This window comes from Amia ocellicauda, chromosome 4 (genome assembly GCF_036373705.1).
Source record: "Amia ocellicauda isolate fAmiCal2 chromosome 4, fAmiCal2.hap1, whole genome shotgun sequence".
Lineage (NCBI taxonomy): Eukaryota > Metazoa > Chordata > Actinopteri > Amiiformes > Amiidae > Amia > Amia ocellicauda.
In genome coordinates, this window is record NC_089853.1 from 1817618 (window position 1) to 1841609 (window position 23992).

The window sequence follows — 23992 nt, forward strand, 5'->3', positions numbered from 1 at the left end:
TTTTCCATTAGAAAACAATAATATGAGAGAATCATTTTGAGCATATAATGACTGTCATCTGTAACGTCACTGGTAGCACTGTGTCTTACATGAGGTCAGCTCGGAAGTGGTGGATGAGGGCACACAATGCCAGGCCACTCTTGAATGAGGTGTTGAGGTCAGAGATACTGACATTCCTGTAGCCCTCCGTCTGCTTCTGACACCAAGTCAACAGTCGGTTGGGCCGAATTTCAGACTCTGCAGCAGAAAATGCAAAAAGAGCACACAGTTAAAGAAACGCTGCATGCATCATTTCTCAGGTGCACGAGTGAAATGGAAAAGACCCAATGCAACCAACTGAAAGTATACAGATGTAACCGCTCACTTGAAGACCCTTTTATTTAGCAGGATTTTACTCGCAGAGTATTATGTAACTATTTTGTTTTCTTGTTTGTGAAGGGCATGCAAGGTTTTGTCAATGACTGGGTGATCTAATCTCTCGTTTATTGTGCTGCTGCACTGCTGAGGTGAAAAACCTATATGCACATATTCGAACTCCTGGGGGATGCATCCAAATATCTGAAGAACATATGCTACTCCAGAGACAATGAAAGCAAAACGAAGTTCTATATACTCTTATTATAATCCAGAAAGTTCCATGGAATCATTACCGAGGCCATCTGCTTCTGTGTTCTGTTAATGTTATAATGTTAAATTATAGCCTTCACATAGTCTGGCAAACCAGTTATTTGAATCTCTTTGTGTGCATTTGTGTTATTTTCAATTAATTACATAAAAGGCACAGCCATTTGTGCTATTTGTAACCCTGACATATCTATCTCAGTATATTTTCTTCTCGTTTTATGTTGTTCCTATCTAAAGATCAAGGAGAAAGAATTCACAAAAACAATGGGTGATCCCCATTTATCTTAATGGGAAAAAATGCAATGTCTTGTTCCCAATAGAGAGATAAACAACGCATTGCAAAGCAAACGCAAACTGGCTGTTACATGAGCAAAATGAATTATAACCTCAAAGTTGGAAGAGGCCATCTCATTATTTCGAAGAAAGTTGCTCAAGTAGGAGAGAGATGGGCATTGAACTGGTGACCCCTGGTTGCCAAGTGAACTTGTTATTCATCTGACTAAAAGAGCATCTCTTAATCTCCACGGCATAAATCAAAGCGAGTCAGGGACAACACAGTAAAAGGCATAAAAGACTGGAAAATTATATGTTTTTCTAGTGTGTTTTTTTGTGTCAGTCTCATGCACAAGTCATAAGTCATCCAATTAGATTCAAACAGCCCTCATACGCCATGCAACTTCAGATGCAATGGCATTGTTATCTGCCAACAAGCTAATAAAGAAGCTTCCCTCCGATCCTCATTGTGTTGAAAAAGATCCACAGATCCACAACTCGATAGTGTTACACAGTCCAGCAGTGATATGAAATGACAGAGGGCAAGAGAGATTCCTCTGTCCAGACACCAAAGCCTATCAAATTATTTCTGCCTTTCCAGGCTAACTTACCCCGTCGAGAAAGATTAACAGATCTCCTCACTGAAGCTGCTCTTTCGAGGGAACAGGACTGCAGTTCACCCGTGATGTACAGGTGGCGCACCTACGAAATCACAGAGTTAACGCACCGCAACACAGTCATGTGGGCCACGCTCAAAACAACAACATGTCAACACCATATAACGTTCACTCTGTTAGTGAAGAAATTGATACAGTGCAAAACTGCCAGGGCAGACTTTTTTTTCATTAGCCAAAGCTGCTGTTGCCATCGTCATCATTATTTTTATTCTTATTGATATATTTTCATTCACATGCCTACAATAACCCTCATAGCTATGCTGTATTTTAATGAATGCCTTTAGAAAACTGACAAGTGCTGTTACGGCAGTGGGCACGTGTTCTCTGATCTGTAACCTTGCCAGCATCAGGATATATATTATTATAGACGTTGGGCTGGATTAAATCAAAACTTTGACCCACCCGTTAATAGAAAACTACAGAACAGTACTCAGTTGTGGCTTCAGTTTTAGTAAGATGCCACTTTCTTCTAATCAGAAATGTTACCGCTATGATGTATAGGTTTGTAGTTTGCTATTAGCGGGTGGGTCAATGTTTTGATTTAATCCGGCCCATTATTCCAGCTATTGGATTTGTTTTTATGCAAATTAAGTCCCTGGTAGACATGTTTGCAAAATATGCAGATATTCGAACTCCTGGGGGATGCATCCAAATATCTGAAGAACATATGCTACTCCACAGAGACAATGAAAGCAAAAGGAAGTTCTATATAAACTTTTATTATAATCCAGAAAGTTCCACAGAATCATTACCGAGGCCATCTGGCCATCTCTCGTTTTTTTGCTACAACACACAAATCTATGACTATATTGAAACGCTGCTGGAGAATTAGAGAAGTAACCTTACAGCTAAAGAAGTTAAACTATATTTCCAAAGTTGATTAATTTAGTTTCCCGCTAAACAATAGTCTAGTAATTTTAATTTTGTTTTAAATACTTAGTAAGATATTAGAGCAATGGAAAACCAAACTCCCACCTGCCCACACATTGTCTTTTTCAACAATCACTGACCTGTTGTGGCCTGACACAGCTGGAGTTGAGGTTGGGGTATCTAGTTCCCGGATCAACAGTGTACTGTTCAAAGTTTTTGGCTAGGTTTTCGGGTGTGGTTTGAGGCAGAAGTCTGTAAATGCTCTCCCTGGAAACAGAGAAGGAATTAAGTTACAATTACAAAAAAATATAAAACACTTGAAAGTATTTCGTCTGCAGTGTGAAAAATGTTAGCGATACTGTAAACAAGTTTGAGTACAAATGAACTCAAACATTCTTTTTAATGCAGTCCATGGAATTGTGCATATAAATTGTGAGGAGTATGTGAATAACAAAACATATTAGAAATGCAGTGCATGTTGATTATTTGACTGTAACTGCACCATGGCAGCAGGTACAACAGCAACATAATACATAAAAGGGTAATAGTAATAACAGCAGTTTCAGAATACTTTCCCTATCCCATGATGTAGGAACTGAACAGTAAAATCAGGAAGTTAAGAGAAGAAAGATCATTCTCAGTTGTTTTTTTTTCATTAACAAAGAAACGCGAAAGCTTGGAAGCCTGCACTGCTCTCTCTGATAATTGCGGAAGCATCTGCAAGCATGAAAACTGAAATGCCACACTGTCACAGAGACGCACGGTTACCTCTCAGCCAGTATCTCAAGAGGCGCTTTACCCTGTGCCCAGCTCTTCACCATCCACGAAGTGTCAAAGGCTGCCAGGAAGCCTCGTGCACAACCAGTGCCCATGGGCCAGAAGGGCTGGAATAACATTGCAATGTACAGCTTTTCTCAAAAGTACATCAAATATCTGAGCAATCGCAGGACCCAACCTTTTTGATGGACAGGTGAAGCATTAGATGTTTATTCACAGAAATGTGGCCTCGGTGACCAACAGAAAAGGACAATCAATTTATGGTCAGCAAGTAACAGCAGAGTGTGTGATCTGAACTCAGACTTTAACAGGATATCCTCCTGTCTGTGTGTTTGCCATAAGCCACCGTGTTTGCAATTCATTTGAAAGCACTTGTGTTTTTATCTGGCGGCTGAAAGAAATCTGTGCCGTGTTTTGAGGTCATATTACAAAGACGCTTGATCAAAGTTTAGACTGCAGCTATAATCCCAATAGCTGCAGTGGTATTTACTTTTGGCACAAACTTGATCAAAGTCTGATAGATTTGAAGGCAATGCTGTATTTTGACATGGGGTAAGTTTGAAATTATAATGTAGAAGGACTGGGCCATACATTTATGTGGTAATCAACTGCAATGTCTTTGGAGAGTATAAAGAATGAGACAATGAACAATACAAATGTTTTTTGTTCTAGTGTACAATGTGTTCCTCCCTAAATAAACACAGACCTTGTTCAAATGTGGGTGTGTATATGTATATGTTGATTCATGTATGCTCCTATAATAGTTTCTAAATGTAACACAATATGTGTGTATTGCTCTTTGCCAGACTTATGATTGAATCTCCGTTATTATTATTTATTTCTTGGTAGACGCCCTTATCCATGGCAACTGCTGAATTTGTAACTTAAAGTTGACAGATTTTCCTCAGGAACAGGTCAGTCAGAGGAGAAGGAAGAAGGAGAAGACGGCCAACAAACCTCCAGCAAACTGTCTCCCACGAGGGCCACAAGAAGCTGATGTCCAAATCTCTCTCTGACCAGCGCGGCGTTCTCTGAGGCGTACATGCAAGTGAAGTCAAACATGGCAACATCGGGCTGGCCATTGTGATTTATAGCAAAGTCCAGCGAAGGCAGCTGATAGTTTGTAGCGAAATCAGCAGCTTCCCGAGCGTAGCAAAGCAGGGATTCCTGGTTCACATTCTCATTACTGAGGAGCATCTCTGTGTCAACGTAATCCTGATGAAAGCACATACATACATACATACATACACACACACACACACACACACACACAAAAACAACAATTATAAATAAAACAGAGAAGCAGTTTAATGTCTCAATGTACTGTGAAATTAAAGCATAGAACAAATAAACAATTGAAGATAAAGAAATCATGGAATCATTTTGTTTAACAAAATTTAACCCCTTAAACTGACAAACCCCTCTGGTACCTTAAAAGGGCACCAAATCCATGTGCTTCTCTTTAATCCCATGTGTACTCTCCACTGCTGTGTTGTTTGCCAAGTGTTTGCCAAGTGTTTGGTATCCGCCTCCCCCCCTCCTCAGAAAATATTGATAATTATGACATATTCTGGAACCAGTCTACTGATCAAAACAACACCATCCATGTATTGGTAGAAGCAACACACACCCATAGAGAGCTTGACATGTCAAGATGGAAAACTCTGTTTACAGTGTATAATGTATACTGGATTAATCATTAGGTTGTTCTGAACAAAACAAGCCTATTGGCAAAGAAATCTGATCGAAACTGAATGACCTGTGACCGTCTGAATGAGACCCCCACCCCGGAGTCGATGTGCATTTACCCCCCGGGCTATGAATGACGGTGGCGACACGGACACTGTGAATCGGATGTGTTTGAGAATGAAACACGCTGGTGGCCAAGAGAATAAGCTTTCAAACGATGTGCGAATTGTAGCAACACAGTGTCACTTCTATGCACAGGAGCTGCGCGTAACACTGCCAAACAATGCTTCAGAGGGTGTAGGAACAGTATATTACTGTTTTAACCTCTGGCAGTTTACCGCTTACCTTTGTACCAGATTATTCAACACACTTGCACACACGCATGCATTATTTCCACCAAGTTTCTAATTCACCTGTAATTTGCTGGGTCTTTAATTCTACTGTATACATTGTGGTTTGGTAGAATAAATGTCATCATGTAAACCGCTCCATTAAACATGTAATTTATTAGGCAACCATCCAACAGCTGAAGTAGTACATATAAATTATAGCTCTGTATGTGTATATATATGTAAACTGCTGCATTTGAATAGTTTGCTACAGCTTTTAAAACTTTAAAACGTTATTGCGATTTGCCCCTTAGAAAAGATTAAGAGGTTACTCTGCCACATTTCCTGGGTAACATGGTGAACCCCATTGCTCTGCAAATTCATCTTAATTCAGTTAAACAGGAAAAAACTCAAGCTCTTCCACGGTTAGATCACATTTAATTGCCCCTAAGGAACATACAGCAAGAACTATCAATTGAACTCTAAATGTTTGTGAATTAGAGCACTATGAGTCACATAATGCATGATGTCAGCTGAAACGGAGACATATTAAGGCCTGCCCTGTGTTCATGAAATATGATCCCCCCTCTGGCGTTGTTTTTGACACTGCTATTATCTTTCTTGATTGCAGGTTTCTAGCTTCTAGACGGTACTTGTATATGTAGAATTGTCATTTTGTATTGTTCTATTAAATCTGACACTATTTCAATTTCTGTTTCTTGTGCTGCTGTATCAGTAAAAGACAAATAATTCTTTAAGATGTTCAAAACATATTTCATACATGTTCTTCCTCTAGCTACACACTTATCTGCTCATCTCGAAGAGGAGATTAAGGGGCTTTAGGAGAATGGTAGCTCAGGAAGGATACTGCCCCAGCTCACTTGAAAACAGATATTCCATTAGAGTATAACACACTGTTGCACTCCACACATTTGCTGCTTACATGAATGATGACCCCCTTATCCAAAAGGCTTTGTTTTTTCGCAGTCATGACAAAATAGTGAGTGTTGTCCTTATAGTACACAATGTTCTCCAGGTCCACGCCTGAAAACAGAAACGAACATAGAAATCAGTTCACAAAACAGACACCTTGTTGCCACAGTCCAGAGAAACGATAATTCAGTGGCTTAAACTGGGTTATTTTAATCGTCGATGTGGGAAAATTGGAACTACAGGATGGAAAAATAAATATGACGCAGCCGTTTCCCCACTTTGTCCACCACGAGCACGTGTTCAGTGGTTGGCACGCCAGACAGAAGCGTCGTGGTAATCTGCGGTGAGGTGCTTAACATTCCACCGGAATATTATCACGGCTGCGGCACAGGAACGAAAACATGCCATGGGGTCTTGATAAGAACTGCTAAACAACCCCTAGTAGGAGAGATTCCAGAATAAAACTGAAATGCAGGCCCTTACTTAGTTTATGTTCCTTTTTCAACTGTATAGTGGTCCTACCTTTGTAAGACCATCAAGTACTTCTGTAGAGTGGTCTGTACCATGTTCTATGTAAAATCAGCTTAACAGCAGCCACAAACTAAACGGTTGTGCACTGGCCATAATGATGCAAAGATTATTTCCTCAGACACACTACGATTATCTACATCCATGCCAAAGTGAATGATTGTCTTGCCCTGCTGTTTAATAAGCGGAGGATTTCCCTGGTGCAGGCAGTGGGGGAGAGAAGTCCACTCCACACAGAGAGTCCAAACATGGGGAGTGCGGTCTGTGAAGGAGACGGCGGGTAATGCTGTGCAAAATGACTAAATCCTCCCTTTTGAGGGAGCTTTATAATTCAGAAACAACAGGCTAATTCCCAAGTATGTGAAATGTTCTATGTGCTTGAATAAAAGGAATTCTCTCCCACCAAGATGCAATGTGATTAACAGAACGACTCTTGCTGACTTTTCTTGGCAACTCTGAAACGGTCCAGGTGTGACCATTCATTTCCCTATTTTGAAAAGTCACAGAGGGAAGCATTATAACAGAAAGTGATTTTACTGGCCATCTCGTACCTGCCTCTCGCTATGACTTGGTAATAATGTGTTTAACGCCATCGAGAAAGGGGTTAGGAGCCCACCTGTGTCTTCTTTGAGATCCTGAAAGAATTTTTGGTTGAAGATGAAAGCGACTCCACTAATTTCTTCTACCTTGGCCTCCGCCGTCGTGTTTCTATTAATAAAGTTGGCAGTGATCGCTATGGCCAACTTTCCGCGGAACTCCTTTCTTCTGAAACCTGAACAAAGTGAACAAGATTATTACCTCCCCGCTGTGCTGTACAGTGCTGAGCATTTGGGCAATGAAAGTCTGCCACTCCATGTAAATCTCAGAGAAGTTATTTTAAGCTGGTGTGGAAGGCTAAGGCTAGCCATTAACAAAGTGGATTTATATAACTAAATGAGCAAAGGCAAAACAATTTAATGTCTGGCTGAAGTGAAAGAAGGTAATAAAATGCAAATTTCTGTTTAATGCGGTCATGCAGAAGGATAAAACACCCCTACTGAGTGCTGAAGCTCTATAAAACAGTCAGTGCAGGGCTTTAAAAAAAAAAAAAAAAAAAAAGAAATCAAAAACATCTTCTGACTTTGCTTGAAAAAAGGTTTTGCTATAAATTACAGCACATTCCATTAAACACAATATATATGTGGCCTAATATTCTTTCCCCTAAAGTTGAAACAAGGGCAGCAAGGTTTAGGATAGATGTCCTAAACATTTGAGGTTCACCATTTAGTCACTATGACTATGGCAATTCTTGTTTAAACCGAAGCATAGCTGTGGTAAATGTGCTTTGATTTTTGAATGTGCCAAATTTCACTTGAATCAATTGTATATCAACACAGCCCATCCTGAAGGGAGTGACAAGTGTTAAGAAATACCCGTGTGTGCTGTCCTAAACAAAGCAGCATCTATAGCCAGACATTCAGAGAATCATGCAAATTGAATGCAGTCTGGAAAAGGACTTCATGCTTAACACAGTGCACTCAGACTCAGGTCAGAGAGCCACAAGGTTATCTGTAAAAGCTACTGAAGTGAAAAATGGTCTTCACTGTAGCACATTAAGTGTCAGTGATAATGTATTAATTGGCACTTATTTAACACAGACTTTAAATATACATCTGTTATCTGCATAAAACTGTGCCGTCAGTATGTTTCAGTGGGATCTCCTCTCTGGCTAGTAGTGGTGTGCTCCTCAACATTTCCTTCGCTCTTTGCAAATGCATCTGCCTTGCTTTCAAATTTGTAGTCTGAGGTAAATTTAACTTCACCCGCTCGAACGGAAAAGCAACTAAAATAGAATTGGACAGAGCAGGGTTTTTTTTTTTTTTTTCAATGCTTCGCTTTTTGTAATTATAGACAAGCTAAATGCTTCACTATTTTTAGTTGAAAACAGATCTCCTTTTTAGGATTAAACATTTTTATTGGGAAAGATTTCAGACACGAAACTCCCAGATGCATGCATCAACAGTTGAATTCAGGCCAGATGATTACATCGGCTCTGTGGTTGGCTTTGTTTCTGCAGTTTGGCAATAAAATATACAAAGTTGTAACCTAACATTAGTAGCAAAGTGTGTGACATCATCGTGCATAGCTCCAAAAATTACATGTAAAAAGAGATTATGAAGGCAAGAATGAATTTATTGAGTCACAACGTTTTAATGTGGATGTGGAGGAAATCAAGAATGATGAAAAAAAGGACAAACTTAAATGAGAAAACCATTGACTATCAGACTAGGACTATGAGGGACTAGATATCTGCTGCTGTTAGATTGAGAGCTATCTTACTGAATGCAAATAGTCTGTGTAGCTAGATCACCCAAATGCTTATCAACTAGTTTTGAATGTTAGCCTGCTCTCCTTCTGGACTTAGTGTGTCCTTAAACTGGAAGTAAGCCAAACTCTAGAACAATTGTTCATCTTGATGTAACTGGGCCCTTTTCTTCTTCATAATGACCAACATCATACTGTAGCATTTCTCACCATCCAATGTGTTTCTCCGACCGTCTGCCCCTACAATCACATCAAAGTCAAAATCAGCAACAGGGTGATCGGCCGGGCGGATCTCTGCTCTCCATCCAGGGCCTACAGTACAGAGAGAAGGGTCACACACTGAGAACTGACACACATACGGAAATACAATACAGGTACGAGACTGCACAAACGCGGTGACCTACCTACAAAACTTATATATACATTTACAAATTGTCTGTATTGTGCAACAGATATTCTCCAAATCGTATTACAAAGACCTTAAACAAGTTAACTAATCAGGTGCAGACAAACGGAATGAACACAACCTGTTGCATCAAATAGTTCAGTTTATTAGCCTACATTTTATTTCAAAAAAGACAAATTGATCTACCGGTTTCTGCACAAGTGTTCCTTCATCAGAATCTGATGTATATTATGACAAGCATTTTATTTTCCTGAATATAATTTAAGTCTTTATTTTGGAGCCTTTATAAATCTGTTTTTAATTCTCCTATGAATACATCTGAAGTAAAGATTCAACACTTGCTTTTATGTTTTCAATGAAAGAAAATAAAGTGCTATCATTTCAAAAAGACTGCATGTAATGTATTTGACATATTATTCACAAGCTGTACTCTGAAATGTTCAGTTATGTTCTTGGTTCATCAAAGGACAAAGTTGTGAAAAAAGTGAATGAAGTGTAGGTTATTAATAAACCCTTTGCTATATAGAACAATTATGTTATTATTATTGTAACCCAGTATGTATCTTTGACCTGCCAAAGAAATTGAGTTTCTATTGATATGTGTCCACACTGATGTATTTCACCAGAGTGCCAGTCAGTATCACAGAGAAGCAGTCCTGGAGAATCAATCAATCAGTTTTTATTTAGTATTGCACTGTTTGCAGGGTAGCCCCAGAGCGCTTTACAGATTGAAAATAAACAGACAAACCAAATAAACAAATAAACCAACAGAGGAGAGAAAAACAAAAACTCCTATAGGATAGAAAACTTGTATAGGATCAAATACATTTCTGGGGGTCCAGGGCTTAAGGCCTTGGTTGCCTCCCCTCCAGGCAGTATAATTCGATATCCTGAAGGGCACAGCACAGTGTCTCCATGCAGAAAGGAAAATTTGTGACGTCTCAGTATGGAAATGCTACTATTTTTATCTGTTTACTGAAGTGCATACTGTCCACCCTCTGGAAAGACAGCCAAAGGATCTGCAATCCATGATTCAATCTAAAAAACGTCACACACAGAAGCAGTTCAAAAATCTTGGAAACCTGTTAAGATGCTTTAAAAGACTGCTTTTCTGGCAATCAAATTTGGCGTCTGCAGTTTTAGGGTATGCAACATGTAACCCCACTGGATTGCAGCACTACTTGTGAAATGCAATTGGAAACAAAGGCAGGAAATTGGAAATGGCAGTTTGTGGATAGGTTTCCAATCTAATTAATGAAAATGTTTTCTTTCTATTCCCCGATATTATTCTGTTTTTGACACAAAGCCACGAACTAGGAGAGTGAACAGGTGGGAGCTTAGCAGCCAAGAAATGACACAACTGTCATGAAACCAATAATTTAGAACTAAGAATGTAAAAATTGGTGTTTCACAAAATAACTAGGTTTTATTTGGAGCACCATAAATCTTCTCTCTGAAGTCAACAATACCATTCTCATTAGCAAGGCAATGGTGTTTATTCTGGTTGTCAAGGATACATTTATACACCGGAGAGGCTCAAAGTTCTGCAACTTGTTGCATCGCCTTGCTAGACTTAATGCTTCAGTGACAGGAGGGAGTACAGAAAATACTGTTAACACTGTTGTACATTTGTATATGGCTTCCTGTATTGGAAGCAATGGATGGAACTCATACTTGAGCAAATGTAAAACATACAGGAAAGAAGGCATGGGTCTTGGGTTTAGGCCAGATCAAAGCTATGCCGTAACCTATAATCATACCCGATCGTTGGTTTCATTTATTGTCAGAAGCCACTTCCTACAAAAAAAGATCCCCAATAGGGTTAAACTTTTTAATTTGCATTTCATGGGTAGGTCAGAGTTTTGATTTGGTCTAGGCCTTTGCCTTAAACAGAACAAGAAGCGAAAATACAAAAAAGCTGCATTACATAATGAAGCTTATAGAAATAGTTAGCAAACACACGTGAGAATACTAGTCACTTCGACCTGATATTTTTCTCTGTTGAAATGGAGGAACACTGGAAGATGCTGTACTATCATATGCAGGGTAGAAAACTCATGTTTTCCTTGCCTTCCTGTCCTTGAGTGGTGTGTCATAAGGAAAATACTGGTGAACCCACTACTAGTGCAACGTCTGAGACCATGGTAATAAAGGTTTTAACCATGTAGGTGTTTCACCATTCATTCTTGTCCTACGCAGCTAGACATTTATTTTCCTCCATCTGCTCTTTAACGTGAACTGTTCTGCAATGCTCTATGCTACCATCACATCTACCATTGTGTCACACAGATGTAGATCATGCAGAGTGCCAGTAGGGAAAGGGTTAACTCAGGCATGGTATGCTAGGCACATACTTCAGTGTCCACTTACAGTAGGGCGGCTGTGTAAAAATAGTGGCAGTGACACTCACCTTCATTCTCCTGGTCTTCGGGTGGCTCCAGGAGCTTCAAAAACTCAATGTTCACATGGACCTCTACCCCCAGGAGCAACGCTACTTTAAGCAGCATGAGCTGAAGCTGTCGAATACCTGAGATTCAAGGCAGGACTGTGTTAGGATCCTTCACCTCCTCTGCTGTAGCTGCTGCACCACGCCCTGCATGTGGCTTCCCCATATACACTCACCTAAAGGATTATTAGGAACACCATACTAATACTGTGTTTGACCCCCTTTCGCCTTCAGAACTGCCTTAATTCTACGTGGCATTGATTCAACAAGGTGCTGAAAGCATTCTTTAGAAATGTTGGCCCATATTGATAGGATAGCATCTTGCAGTTGATGGAGATTTGTGGGATGCACATCCAGGGCACGAAGCTCCCGTTCCACCACATCCCAAAGATGCTCTATTGGGTTGAGATCTGGTGACTGTGGGGGCCAGTTTAGTACAGTGAACTCATTGTCATGTTCAAGAAACCAATTTGAAATGATTCGACCTTTGTGACATGGTGCATTATCCTGCTGGAAGTAGCCATCAGAGGATGGTACATGGTGGTCATAAAGGGATGGACATGGTCAGAAACAATGCTCAGGTAGGCCGTGGCATTTAAACGATGCCCAATTGGCACTAAGGGGCCTAAAGTGTGCCAAGAAAACATCCCCCACAGCATTACACCACCACCACCAGCCTGCACAGTGGTAACAAGGCATGATGGATCCATGTTCTCATTCTGTTTACGCCAAATTCTGACTCTACCATCTGAATGTCTCAACAGAAATCGAGACTCATCAGACCAGGCAACATTTTTCCAGTCTTCAACTGTCCAATTTTGGTGAGCTTGTGCAAATTGTAGCCTCTTTTTCCTATTTGTAGTGGAGATGAGTGGTACCCGGTGGGGTATTCTGCTGTTGTAGCCCATCCGCCTCAAGGTTGTACGTGTTGTGGCTTCACAAATGCTTTGCTGCATACCTCGGTTGTAACGAGTGGTTATTTCAGTCAAAGTTGCTCTTCTATCAGCTTGAATCAGTCGGCCCATTCTCCTCTGACCTCTAGCATCAACAAGGCATTTTCGCCCACAGGACTGCCGCATACTGGATGTTTTTCCCTTTTCACACCATTCTTTGTAAACCCTAGAAATGGTTGTGCGTGAAAATCCCAGTAACTGAGCAGATTGTGAAATACTCAGACTGGCCCGTCTGGCACCAACAACCATGCCACGCTCAAAATTGCTTAAATCACCTTTCTTTCCCATTCAGACATTCAGTTTGGAGTTCAGGAGATTGTCTTGACCAGGACCACACCCCTAAATGCATTGAAGCAACTGCCATGTGATTGGTTGGTTAGATAATTGCATTAATGAGAAATTGAACAGGTGTTCCTAATAATCCTTTAGGTGAGTGTATATCTCAATACTGTCCATGTCTTCCTCAAAGCACCTGCACTATGTAACTTTACTGTGTTGTGTAACTGTACCATTTTTATTTATTTCAGCTATAATTTTTTTTTTTTTTAAGATAATAATATTTAATACAAATAAATATACGTACAACCAGAAAAAAATAACTTGCTCTGCATTGATTCCCTTAGATTAATCCCTGATTCAAAACAAGCTATCCCTTATGCAAACAAATACTTGCCCTTTGAGCTTCAGACAGGCTCAATTTCCAGCAGAATCACTGTTCTGTGTTGTATCTAGCTTCTTCTTTATGAAAAGCAGGCCCTCCCTCAGCACATATTATTCATAAACATGATAGCAGGGAACCACAGGCAGCAATTTCACAGAGTAAATATATCACATGCTCATGGACAGTTTCAAATCACTGCATTACTTAGTGTCTTAATTAGCAGACGTGTAATGAATGTTTTTACCGTTTGTGTACAGTAATGTGGCATTAAACAAGCCTTAATATATTAAATAGTTTGTTGAACTATAAACTTCCTTTAAACAAATACATTCCTGATTATCTACAACTCTGTTCCTGTTCATACAAGCAAGTTAATGAAATAATGAACATTCTCCAAAAACAGAGAACATCACAAATCATTATACATATGACAAAGAAATATTGTTCATAATAATAATAATCATCTTAACTTAATGTTTTCTTTTGTAACGGGATCACATTATTTATTCCATACACATATTTTTGATGATATGCTATACTGTGTAGGAGAAAGGGGGAAAAACAGCTTAATGAGAAACAGCCTCTCTCCACTTACTGATATGGTCTATGGCTCCTGCACAGAACTTCCCATAAAACTTCTTCGCCCCGAGTCCTCGAAGGTCATGGATAGTGTACGGCCAGAGATGCAGCACGTTGTTTCGGGAGAAGGTGTCTCTCTTCTCTACGACCACCACCTTGGCCCCAAGCAGGGCTAATTCTATAGCCGTCCTCAGGCCACATGGTCCCCCACCAATGATCAGACACTGTTGAAGAACGGGAGGCAATATTAGGAGGATATTAGAGATATCACTTGCCAGTATTCAGTGTTGCTGCAGGTTAAACAGTGTTGGCAACAAACAGAGTTTCTCCCTAGATATTTTTAGCTTCATAGGCAGTTCATGTCTGTCATCACCTGGTGTTTTAATGAGCAAAAGCTATGAGACAGTTTACATCACTACATCTTCAAACCAATTTCATTTAAAAAAAAAAGGGGGGTAATTTTGCCAAAAATGTTGCTGACTTAGATCTGTGGTCTGTTTTTTGTATGTACTTCCCTGGCAGCCTCTTTAATACATTAAATGCCATAGGTTAATTGAGACCAATATGATTACCTCATACTCAGAATAATAATTATAGCCTTACAAGATCAAAGACTTTTCAATGTCTCTTATCCTAAATATGCATTAACTCACTTTATCAGTTACCAGACTGGTCTGAAAATGTATTAGGTGGTCATGATCTCATCCTGAAGGACGATGGCTGAGAGACAGGTGGTATTATTCTCAAGATCTTCAAAAGCATTATCTCAGTTTCTGAATATGCTTGAGTCACACAGTACCGCTCTTGTGTTTCTGAGCTTAATTACAAAGGTGCCACATTATGGTTTATGGCACTAAAGGAACTGGCATCCCGAGTCTCATGTCATTATCCAGCGCTAGCACTACAACAAACAGCAACCCGAGAGCTGTTCAAACAGTCAAGTCATCGAAGACATCCAGCATTTATTAACATTTATTAATATTAAATATTGTTTACATGCAGCACTCTCTCTCCAATGGGTAAAGACAAAAGACAAGGCAACTTCAAACACACAAAAAAGTGAATTCTGCAAGTCAAAAAGTTAATACTAGCATTAGTTTTTAACCATGAGTGACACCACACGAATAGCGTAAAGGCCCCTTCCACAAGAGGCTCGCAGGTATCAAAGGACACTGATCATGAGAACACTTATCCAGAACTCAGAAGTGCACACACCTAAATCTCATTATAAATCTCTTCGGTCTCTGCACCTTATTGCTCTGATAGGATGGGCTGATTGCAAAAGTATTTAAAAGACATAAAAAGCAGTTCAATCTATTTATTTGACATCATCTTGGTCTTTTGCAAAACAATTGTCTATGCTTATTAATTGGTTCTATCATTTAGATTATTTATTTCCATAATGAAAACTAGATATAAAAACTGTGGAAATTGTACATTACATTTCTCCCTGTCCCTGGTTTGTCCTCAGAGTTATTATTATTCTTTTTTTTTTTTCAGGTTTTCAACAACACCACACTGACTGGGAATTGAATGAATCGCTGGTGAGCCAGTCTACGTTTGTAACCGCTGTGTGTCACATTTCTTGCCTGGATATGTGTCAGAGGATATTTGAAGAGAAACTCCAGGGTGGGGAAGTTTGAAGTGATTTTGAAAATGTTGAGACGGTAGGATTTTTAATTAAACGGCAGTCCCTCAGAAGATGCAGTTTTCACAGGCTTTAGTGAAAGATTATATCTTGTTTGTGTAGCCTAATGAAGGAAGCTCTCTATCACTAGGTACATGTGAGAAAGTGCACTCAAGACTATACTTCCTGCTGTTTACAAAGCTGCCTGCCATGGGTAGAGAAGACTGACCATAAAAGGCCTGGTGCAGCCGGCCTGGTTGGAAAATAAAGCAATGCTATAGTCATTTTCATTTTTATTCTTTTCTTTTTTTACACTTTATTAAGACATCAGCCAAGTAAAGAAAAACAACAACACAAATGTCTGGCAAGTCTTAAAGATTTGTGATGATTCCTTTATTTAATTTATTTCAACAGGTCTGGCTCATCCCCCTTCAAACTGTCTATGTTCACCGTATAGGATAAATAAATACTCTAATTTCTGGCAGATCTTATTGCGTAAATGAAGACTGCTTTCTGGCATACCACATCTTTAGTAGGTGTGAAAACTGCTTTATGACAAACTGAAAGGCAGCTATAAAGTAAAACTTTTACATGTGCCCAATTATCACTTGATGTAGGAATTGTACTCTTTTTTTCTTTGGTTGGTGTAAAGAAGCTGAAGGTGTCATCTGAAACAAGCCTGGTTCAGAAGACTTCTCTGCCTGGAATTACAGAAGTTAGATCACTTCCACTTCCTTCCTAACATTAGGTTGACTGCTAGCCCCACTTCTGGAAACAGGCCCACTACCTCCATCAGTCTCAGCACCGGGACTGCCAGTATCCTTCACCTGCAGACACAGCACCACAACACAGGAAGGGACAGGGCCACAATGACATTTTTATTGAAGATTGGAGCAGAAAGTCCTGGCAAACAGAGCATTCTTTACACCATTCTGCTTACAGTGCTGGAACACTACGGAATGGAACATGTGATTCAATGTCTTGACAGGAAAAGTCAGAATACAAGAAATTTTCATTTTTTATAAATTGCATTGAAACCTATAATAAACCAGTCTGAGGTACTGTAATCTATCCAACAGCTACTGTGATATTAGGTATTGATGAATCTGAGATGATTACTCCAATAGGCACATCCAGGCCTGGTGGTCAGTTTGGTGGTGGTGGACAGTTAAAAAGTGGTCTCAAATGCACAGTTCTTGTCGTATAATACAGTTTGTGTATCATGTGAATTACATGAAAGTGACAGTAGGCTGCCTGTTTAAACAAGAGCTAAGTGGGGATGCAAAGCTATGCTGAAATTTCTGCTACGTCGTAATTCATTAAAAAACCACACATTATTAAAGCTGAGGTCAAGAACGACTCCACAGTCACACTTGGTCCACCTCAGTCAATGTGATTATCATGAAAACCTATAATGTGGTTTGATAATATGTACTAATTCGGTGAGAAACTGCCAATGATAGCATACTATTTTTAAACGTAATTGGTGGATCTGTAAGTTTATCCAGCACACAATGACTGTAATGAAGAGTTTCTCAAGTGGACGACAGCAATGGGGATCCGTTTCAGTCGTGGTATGGACAAAACTCTAAAACAAAATAGTAATTTACACAGGACTACCTGTTTATATCAATAGACACTAAAGGCAAACACTTCATAAATCCTCAATATCACAGCACTTCATACAGTGAGGATCTGCATTCTCTGTGGAATGTTTTTATTATTAGAAATCTCAAACATTTTAATTATAGTCACTGGTGATACACTGCAGCACACTGTTATACATGTTGGTGCTGTTAACAGATGTGGTATTTGACACAAAAATCTGAGGGTCAACTATATGTTGAGAAACAGGAAATTAAATTATGATGTTGAAACTGTACATTTTGTACAGCCTAAGACCACTTTTAACAAACAAATATGTCTGTGAGGAAACAAAAACATCCATACAGTGAAAATAAAAGTTATCGAAGCATATCCAATAAATAATCGTCCCCTGCCATGTGGAGTTCATTCCTTCTCAGAGGGATTCAGTCTTTCTTTTCTTGAGTTATAATAAGAATGAGCTTTGAACCTCTTTTGTATGGATTGTGTATGTTTTGCATGTGATGGGGTGGCATCCACATAGCACTAGTCAAACTGCACATTGCTATGAAAACAAGCCAAGTGAAACTATCTGGCTCCAAAAGACTAATCTAGCAGAGGTCTTCAGTAAAGCCGAATTCTTACTAACAGATGGGAGTGAATCCAAATGGCAGTCCATCGTTAAACCACCCAAAAATGTATGTCTCTTCCCCCTGCCTGTCTGTTAATCTAATTATACTTTTTGTCCTATTTCTTCTAAAGAAGGGAAAAAGTGGTCATTTAGAGTTTAGACAACATGGAAACTATGTTAGAAGCTTTCTACATAAATGGCTAAATTTATTTCAAAATGCAATCATGCTATTTTCCCCTGGCCGAAGCTACAACACGACTGTGGTAAGATTAGAATTATGACCTAAGATTTGGGAATCCCAAAATGTTAGAAAATTATGCTGTCTCAAATTTTTGAATATCTTAATTTATGTTTTGTAATAAACTGCATGAATTAAGAGGTTGAGAGCAATGCAGAAAACACTAAAGTGATATCATAATACCCTAAACTAGAACATTTGGTTAACTCTGAGATCCCAATAATTTGTGCTGTGCAGTCATAGAATTTTTAAAGAAACACACAAATTAATAAATATGTAAATAAATAAATAATTGTTTTGATACACCAGAAAAGGGAAAAAAACACGGTCAAGACATAAAGACTGAAAAGGACAGTTTATTTAGACTCGGACTCAATAATGAAACAGTTGTTTTAGGTACTGTACTGTACATATTTTCTCATCAAGCTCTGAAGTTTAAGTATGAAGTGTAAATTAAGCTCTCTACATCATCTAAAAGTTATTTTTTAGGCAGTTTAAGCAAAAGTAACCAGCTACACATTTTGATTATAGATATTACATTTTAAAATAAACTTATTTGAGGCTTTCTTTAAAACAAAAGGAAATGAAAATGAAAGTTTAGAAGTGTTATGTAATATGTAGGCCATGCCAAGACTAAGTGTATTACTGTTGTCCACACTTTCAATTCAACAGTAAAACCATATCTGTGGACATAGTGAGGATAAATCAAATATAGTGCAGAAAGTCTGAATTGTGCAGCCTGTATTCTTGCATGTCCATTCTATTTTTACACAGTGTCATAAATGCTACGCAGAGATTATCTTGAGATTATTCTGTCTGACTCAAGACACAGTGGGGTTGTGTTTTAGAAACAGAGTTCAGTTCAGGCAATCTGAACCAGCAGTGACTTTAGGTTTATCTGAATATCTGAAACCTGTCACACATGAGGATTAACAAGAACTGAGTTACACAGCCCTACAGTAGGAACACTTCACCGAATACCCAGAAGAATGTTTGGAGGAGCGATCTGAAAACAAACTGGATCACTTGTGTGCTTAGAGAATTTGACCTCCTATCTTTGATATGTGGCCTGCATTATACAATCAGTCTTCGGGCTTCTTTAGTTGTGATTAATGGAATGACTCATATGACTCCCTCAGCATTAAGACATTTCTATACAAGCACATCCGTCTGGAATAAAATGTGATTCATCAATAAGTCACAGAGAGAGTGTCTTGTTTACTCCGGCAATCTGGCAATGATTGTGAGTATTTAAGGAGAATGAGACCCCAGGGCTCTTCTGTTCAGCTTCAGTTTGAGCTTCGGATGAAAAAAGACAAGCTCCGCAGTTAGTAAAAACATCCCTCCTGGTGAGTCTGTAATGTAACTCTAAGACCTTCTATACAGTAAAGCCAGACCCACTGCACAACTGACAGTTAAACCAGTGGTGATTTTCTTTCATTTTTACATGTATGTGAACAATTACTTTCTAAATAAACAAATACATAAATAAATAAATAAATATAATATAATATAATATAATATAATGTATAATAATAATAATAATAATAATAATAATAATAATAAAATACTGTTGCAAAACAGGGCAGTAGAAAAACTGAGAAGCACAAAATGTTGTCGAGCAGCTTCAGCATTTACCTATGCTTAATAAATAACCAAATAACCAGCAGGGACAGGAGGGATTAGGCAGTTGGCAATTTGAATACCCCAGCAAAATATTTTCCTGCATTTACATCCAAAGAAAACCATTACAAACGATATCTTTGAATGACGCGCAGCAAACAAAACCTAAAAAAAAACATCAACAGAAACTCCCCTGTAGTCACGCGGTTTGTCGACTGATGCTTCCCCTACAAAAGCACATTCAGAGGTCAAAGGCAGGAGAGAAGATTTTGACGGAGCAAATCAATACTTCAAATTCGCAATTATGCAACTTTAAAATCAGAGGAAAACTGAATAATGCTTGGCAGGGTGAGTGCAACATTAGACAACTGGAAGCTGTTTAGCCTGTTGTGTAAGTTAAGCCTAGAAAAATGAAATACTGCCAATTCATGCAGTGTTATTCCTGATATATCCCCAGCTTAATCCTTACAGTGCAAATGCAATATCTAGACTGACTGACAAAATGCATATCATAACTGATATGAAAGACATCTGATCTTCCTAAAACCAAAAGGAAGATTTTCCTGCCAGAAAACAAAAAAGTAAAATCTTCGTATTAATGCCAATGAGAAATGTAACTGCCAACATGGATACGACTAGTGACTGTAGTCTTCACTCGGATCCTTACTTGTTAAATGTACAAACAATCGACTCTCATTGTGATGGTAACCCTGAAGACTGACATCATATACAGCCAAAGCCCTTTAAAAACCCTTATACACTAATGGCATCTCTGCATCTCAATGTATCCTCTCTCCCTTTACGACCTATATATTAAGAATCAGGCTAATCAGAAGTGCTTGAAACACAAGTATGGCAGTCTCAGGACCAACAATTTCACTATCCCCGTCTTAAGAAAAAGACAAGTTCACATTTTAAATGTAATTAATTAAGAAGATTGCAGAGGGCTTTACTTACCTTTGTTCCTAAGCAGGCTTTTCCTTTCTTGTATTCTTTATGGCTCATTCTCTTGTCGAGTTTACTCCACAGGGCTTTGGCCTTCCAGAAGGTCACCTTGGACTTGAGCTTTGCGTAGAAGTTCTTGAAGTCCAGCACATCGAGCTCCAGTTGGCGACAGAGGATGTTAAAGGCCTGCATGGTGCCCTTGCAGGTTGAGGCCTGGACGAAGTTCTCAAAGAGCTGGGCAGCCTGGGAGCTCTTCTCGTCGTCATTTTCGCCCATGTTGTCTCCAGATCGCTGACCGACTGGTCTTCACACTCTACTCAGATATTCAGCAGCTACGCGGACTGACAACTGCCTCAGAGCATTTTAAACCTGAACGGATAAAAGAGACCGATTCAATCTCGGTGAGCACACAAGCATGATGTTTTCAACAGATGGCTACTGATGGAGTACTAATAAAAATATATAGAACGATCAACCGATGGGATGAAATGATCAAGTACAAATTGTGTACAGATAGGAGTTAAAATTACTTTTAACATGAATCCACATTTTAGAAATTTTGAATCAATGTAACATCAGGTAAAATCATAGACAAGGGATGATTTTTTTTTAAGCAAAAAACTAAAAGTATTTAGCAGCATGCAATCATTTAACCAGGAGGAATGACTGCTTGAAACCTACGCTTAGAGATTGAACAGCACATGAGAGTGGAAGTTTCTGGCCTCAATTCACTGTATTTCCAAACACACTGGCCTGCTTTCAGCAAGCGCTCAAAATAGACTCCGGGCTACGTATCTTTCAAGAGTGAATCACATTCTTATGGACTTTGAAGGCACGCACTACATGATGATAGGGATATGATACGGCACAGAGCACAGCCCAGAACAAAAGCCTATTCTATCCACCAGGCAGCTGAAGTGTTCGCTAAAATTACCAAACATGTTCAAAATACTTCAAAATGTTCTGGTTATTGTGAGGTGTACATTAAGTAAAAGACGTGTTTCCAATTACAATGTGCAAGATCATATTTTTATGGACACCTTCCCCATGTAGAAATGTTTTAAGCAATATTTAATTCTGAACACTTGTTTTACCCCATGTCACTTAAATAGTTGTTTCCACAGACCTCAATTGCCACCAGTCTACTTTACATAAGATTGAGAAGTCCTAGACTAGTGCTACTAGTGCTGGGTCTGTGAAATCAGCTTAAAGTGTTCAATAACAAAGTAAAAACTACTCATTAACATCAACAAAAGCGTCATGAAAAAAAGGTTTTAGAAAAACCTTTTATTCTTCAAAACAATGTGCCTTGCAGACATTTTCTCTCTCTCAATATGTTCCAGACACAAACATTTCATATCTGCATTATAGTCCACTGACTAAGCATGCATTAACGTTAAATCTGTTTGATGTAAAATGTGACAAAGATGATTGTCAGCAGAACACTCGCACTTCACTGTCATGGCACAAAAACCCTGAGAACACAATGTGAGTTTCTCTTAAAATGGTTATTCCCTAAACCTGTGTAACTGAAACGAGAAGCTTACTTACTTGTTATGAGGGAAGCGTCCCTATGAATGGTTCCAGGTCTGAAATTGTTCCAAAGCCCTCACAGACCCGAGCCGTGAGCACTCTCGTTTCTGGCTGCTTCGCTCAATCTGCTGCCTGTTTGCTCTTCAAAATCAACAAACTGCTTTCACCTGATTTAGCAATAGCGCAAGCTGTCTCATTTTGGCAAAGTGAGCAGAAAAAAACGTTTGTCTTGCGGCTTCTCCTGCAGAGCTTGAATCTCAAAAACCAACAGGGATGCATTTCTGGTTTACACCTCACAGCCCTCGACCAGGGCCTGTATCTTAGGTTTCACCTTCATACCTTTCTGTCATATCTCCTGCAAATCCAGAGCATTTCACAAAAGGGTATAGAGGAGTGAAAATGTGAAAGTATGTGACCACAGCTCAGTATTTCCAGTGCTGCAATGTTATCCTGGTTCTAGACCGATTTTAACATTTAATTCTGCTATAGAAAAAATAGCTTTCAATATAAATAACTCCCCCTTGTACTGTTCATTTTCAACCACATCCTCAACCTCAAAAATTACAATTCAAGTTACATACAATGGTGCTCATATACAGTGACTGAATAAATGTGAGGATGGAAGAATCTTTATACCTTAAATGTACTTTGAAAAATTATTCAACAAGCATCTTTAAAACCGTATTTTTATGCTGTACGCTAGCCTAATCCAAATTGAACATACTTCAAATTAATCCACAAATGACCATATACTGTACTTGTTTTGTCTACATACAGCACTATATAACACTTGGATTTCCAAATCAAATGTTCAGGTCACAGAATCACTAGACAGTTAAAAAGTAGACTTCTATAAATTTAGGTTTATCTCACACATAAACCCACAAGCATCTAAATGGGGAATATTGTTTCCATGAGACTTGAAATGGGAGCTCTTTAATATCTAAATCATTCGCTACGTCAGTACAGAAGTGTGCAATCTGAACATGTGTGAAGTCTGGACTTTCTTGCCTAGCCTGCTTTGCTTGGTGTACATACACAGAACTTGTATTAATAGGCCTTCAGGGATATCATTTCTCTCATTCCTAATTGAGCCTGGCAACTTTTAATCGTCTCATCTTCCATCATACTGCAAGTATTTAAATATTGCTACCAGCAATTGTTATGAAATGTTCTCTGTATTCAAAACTGGAACATGACCTACACCGCACCACCCAGCAGAGGATAAATACGTCACTATACTTATTTTACAGAAGGGTGACAGCATCGCAATGAGCTTGTGTACACAATGAGCCCCGCTATACTGGGAAACGTAAATAATTTCCAGTTCAGCCAAATATGGAAAAAATAATTTAGCTAAACATGAGCATACTTTGAAACATTTTAAAATTTGATCTATATTTAACCACAAATGTGACTGTTTGGGATGTCAAGAGATTGCACAGTAAGATCCAGAAACTATATCAAAATTGCGATCAAACTCTATAATTAGCAACAGTCCCAGTCTTGTTGGAATGCTGGAAGATTACGTTTTTAGCTCAGAGTTGAGTGATCTTAGGGGAAAAAAAGCAAATCAGACACTCCTCTTTCTCCGCATAAATCTACCACCCAAAGAGACACTTAAATTAACAACTACTCACCAAATCAAAGAAACCGGCAGCTGCTCTTCATAAAAAGAATTTAGCTTGTTTTTTCTTGAAGCCTTGCTTTCCCACAAAGTTCAGCTTTTGTGACCTTTGCAGGTATACTTAATGTTTCCTAA

The 23992-nt window shown here is 38.9% G+C and overlaps 1 protein-coding gene across 12 annotated transcripts in view; it reads right to left on the reverse strand.

Moving 5' to 3' along the window:
- LOC136747546 (F-actin-monooxygenase MICAL2) overlaps positions 1–23992 on the reverse strand; it is a 50328-nt gene that overhangs the window by 15513 nt on the left and 10823 nt on the right. For 11 of the 12 annotated variants that reach the window (XM_066700444.1, XM_066700438.1, XM_066700443.1 and 8 more), the window contains exons 2-12: positions 20710–21066; positions 14066–14273; positions 11821–11937; positions 9215–9316; positions 7317–7472; positions 6183–6283; positions 4179–4436; positions 3213–3328; positions 2585–2711; positions 1509–1599; positions 90–237 (exon numbers count right to left, since the gene is read on the reverse strand). In XM_066700444.1, the coding sequence (XP_066556541.1) occupies positions 90–237; positions 1509–1599; positions 2585–2711; positions 3213–3328; positions 4179–4436; positions 6183–6283; positions 7317–7472; positions 9215–9316; positions 11821–11937; positions 14066–14273; positions 20710–20973 (1688 nt within the window). In that variant the 5' untranslated portion in view covers positions 20974–21066. Of the gene's footprint in view, positions 1–89; positions 238–1508; positions 1600–2584; positions 2712–3212; positions 3329–4178; positions 4437–6182; positions 6284–7316; positions 7473–9214; positions 9317–11820; positions 11938–14065; positions 14274–20709; positions 21067–22248; positions 22714–23992 lie in introns of those variants that run through there. The other variant, XM_066700433.1, reaches the window with a different exon arrangement.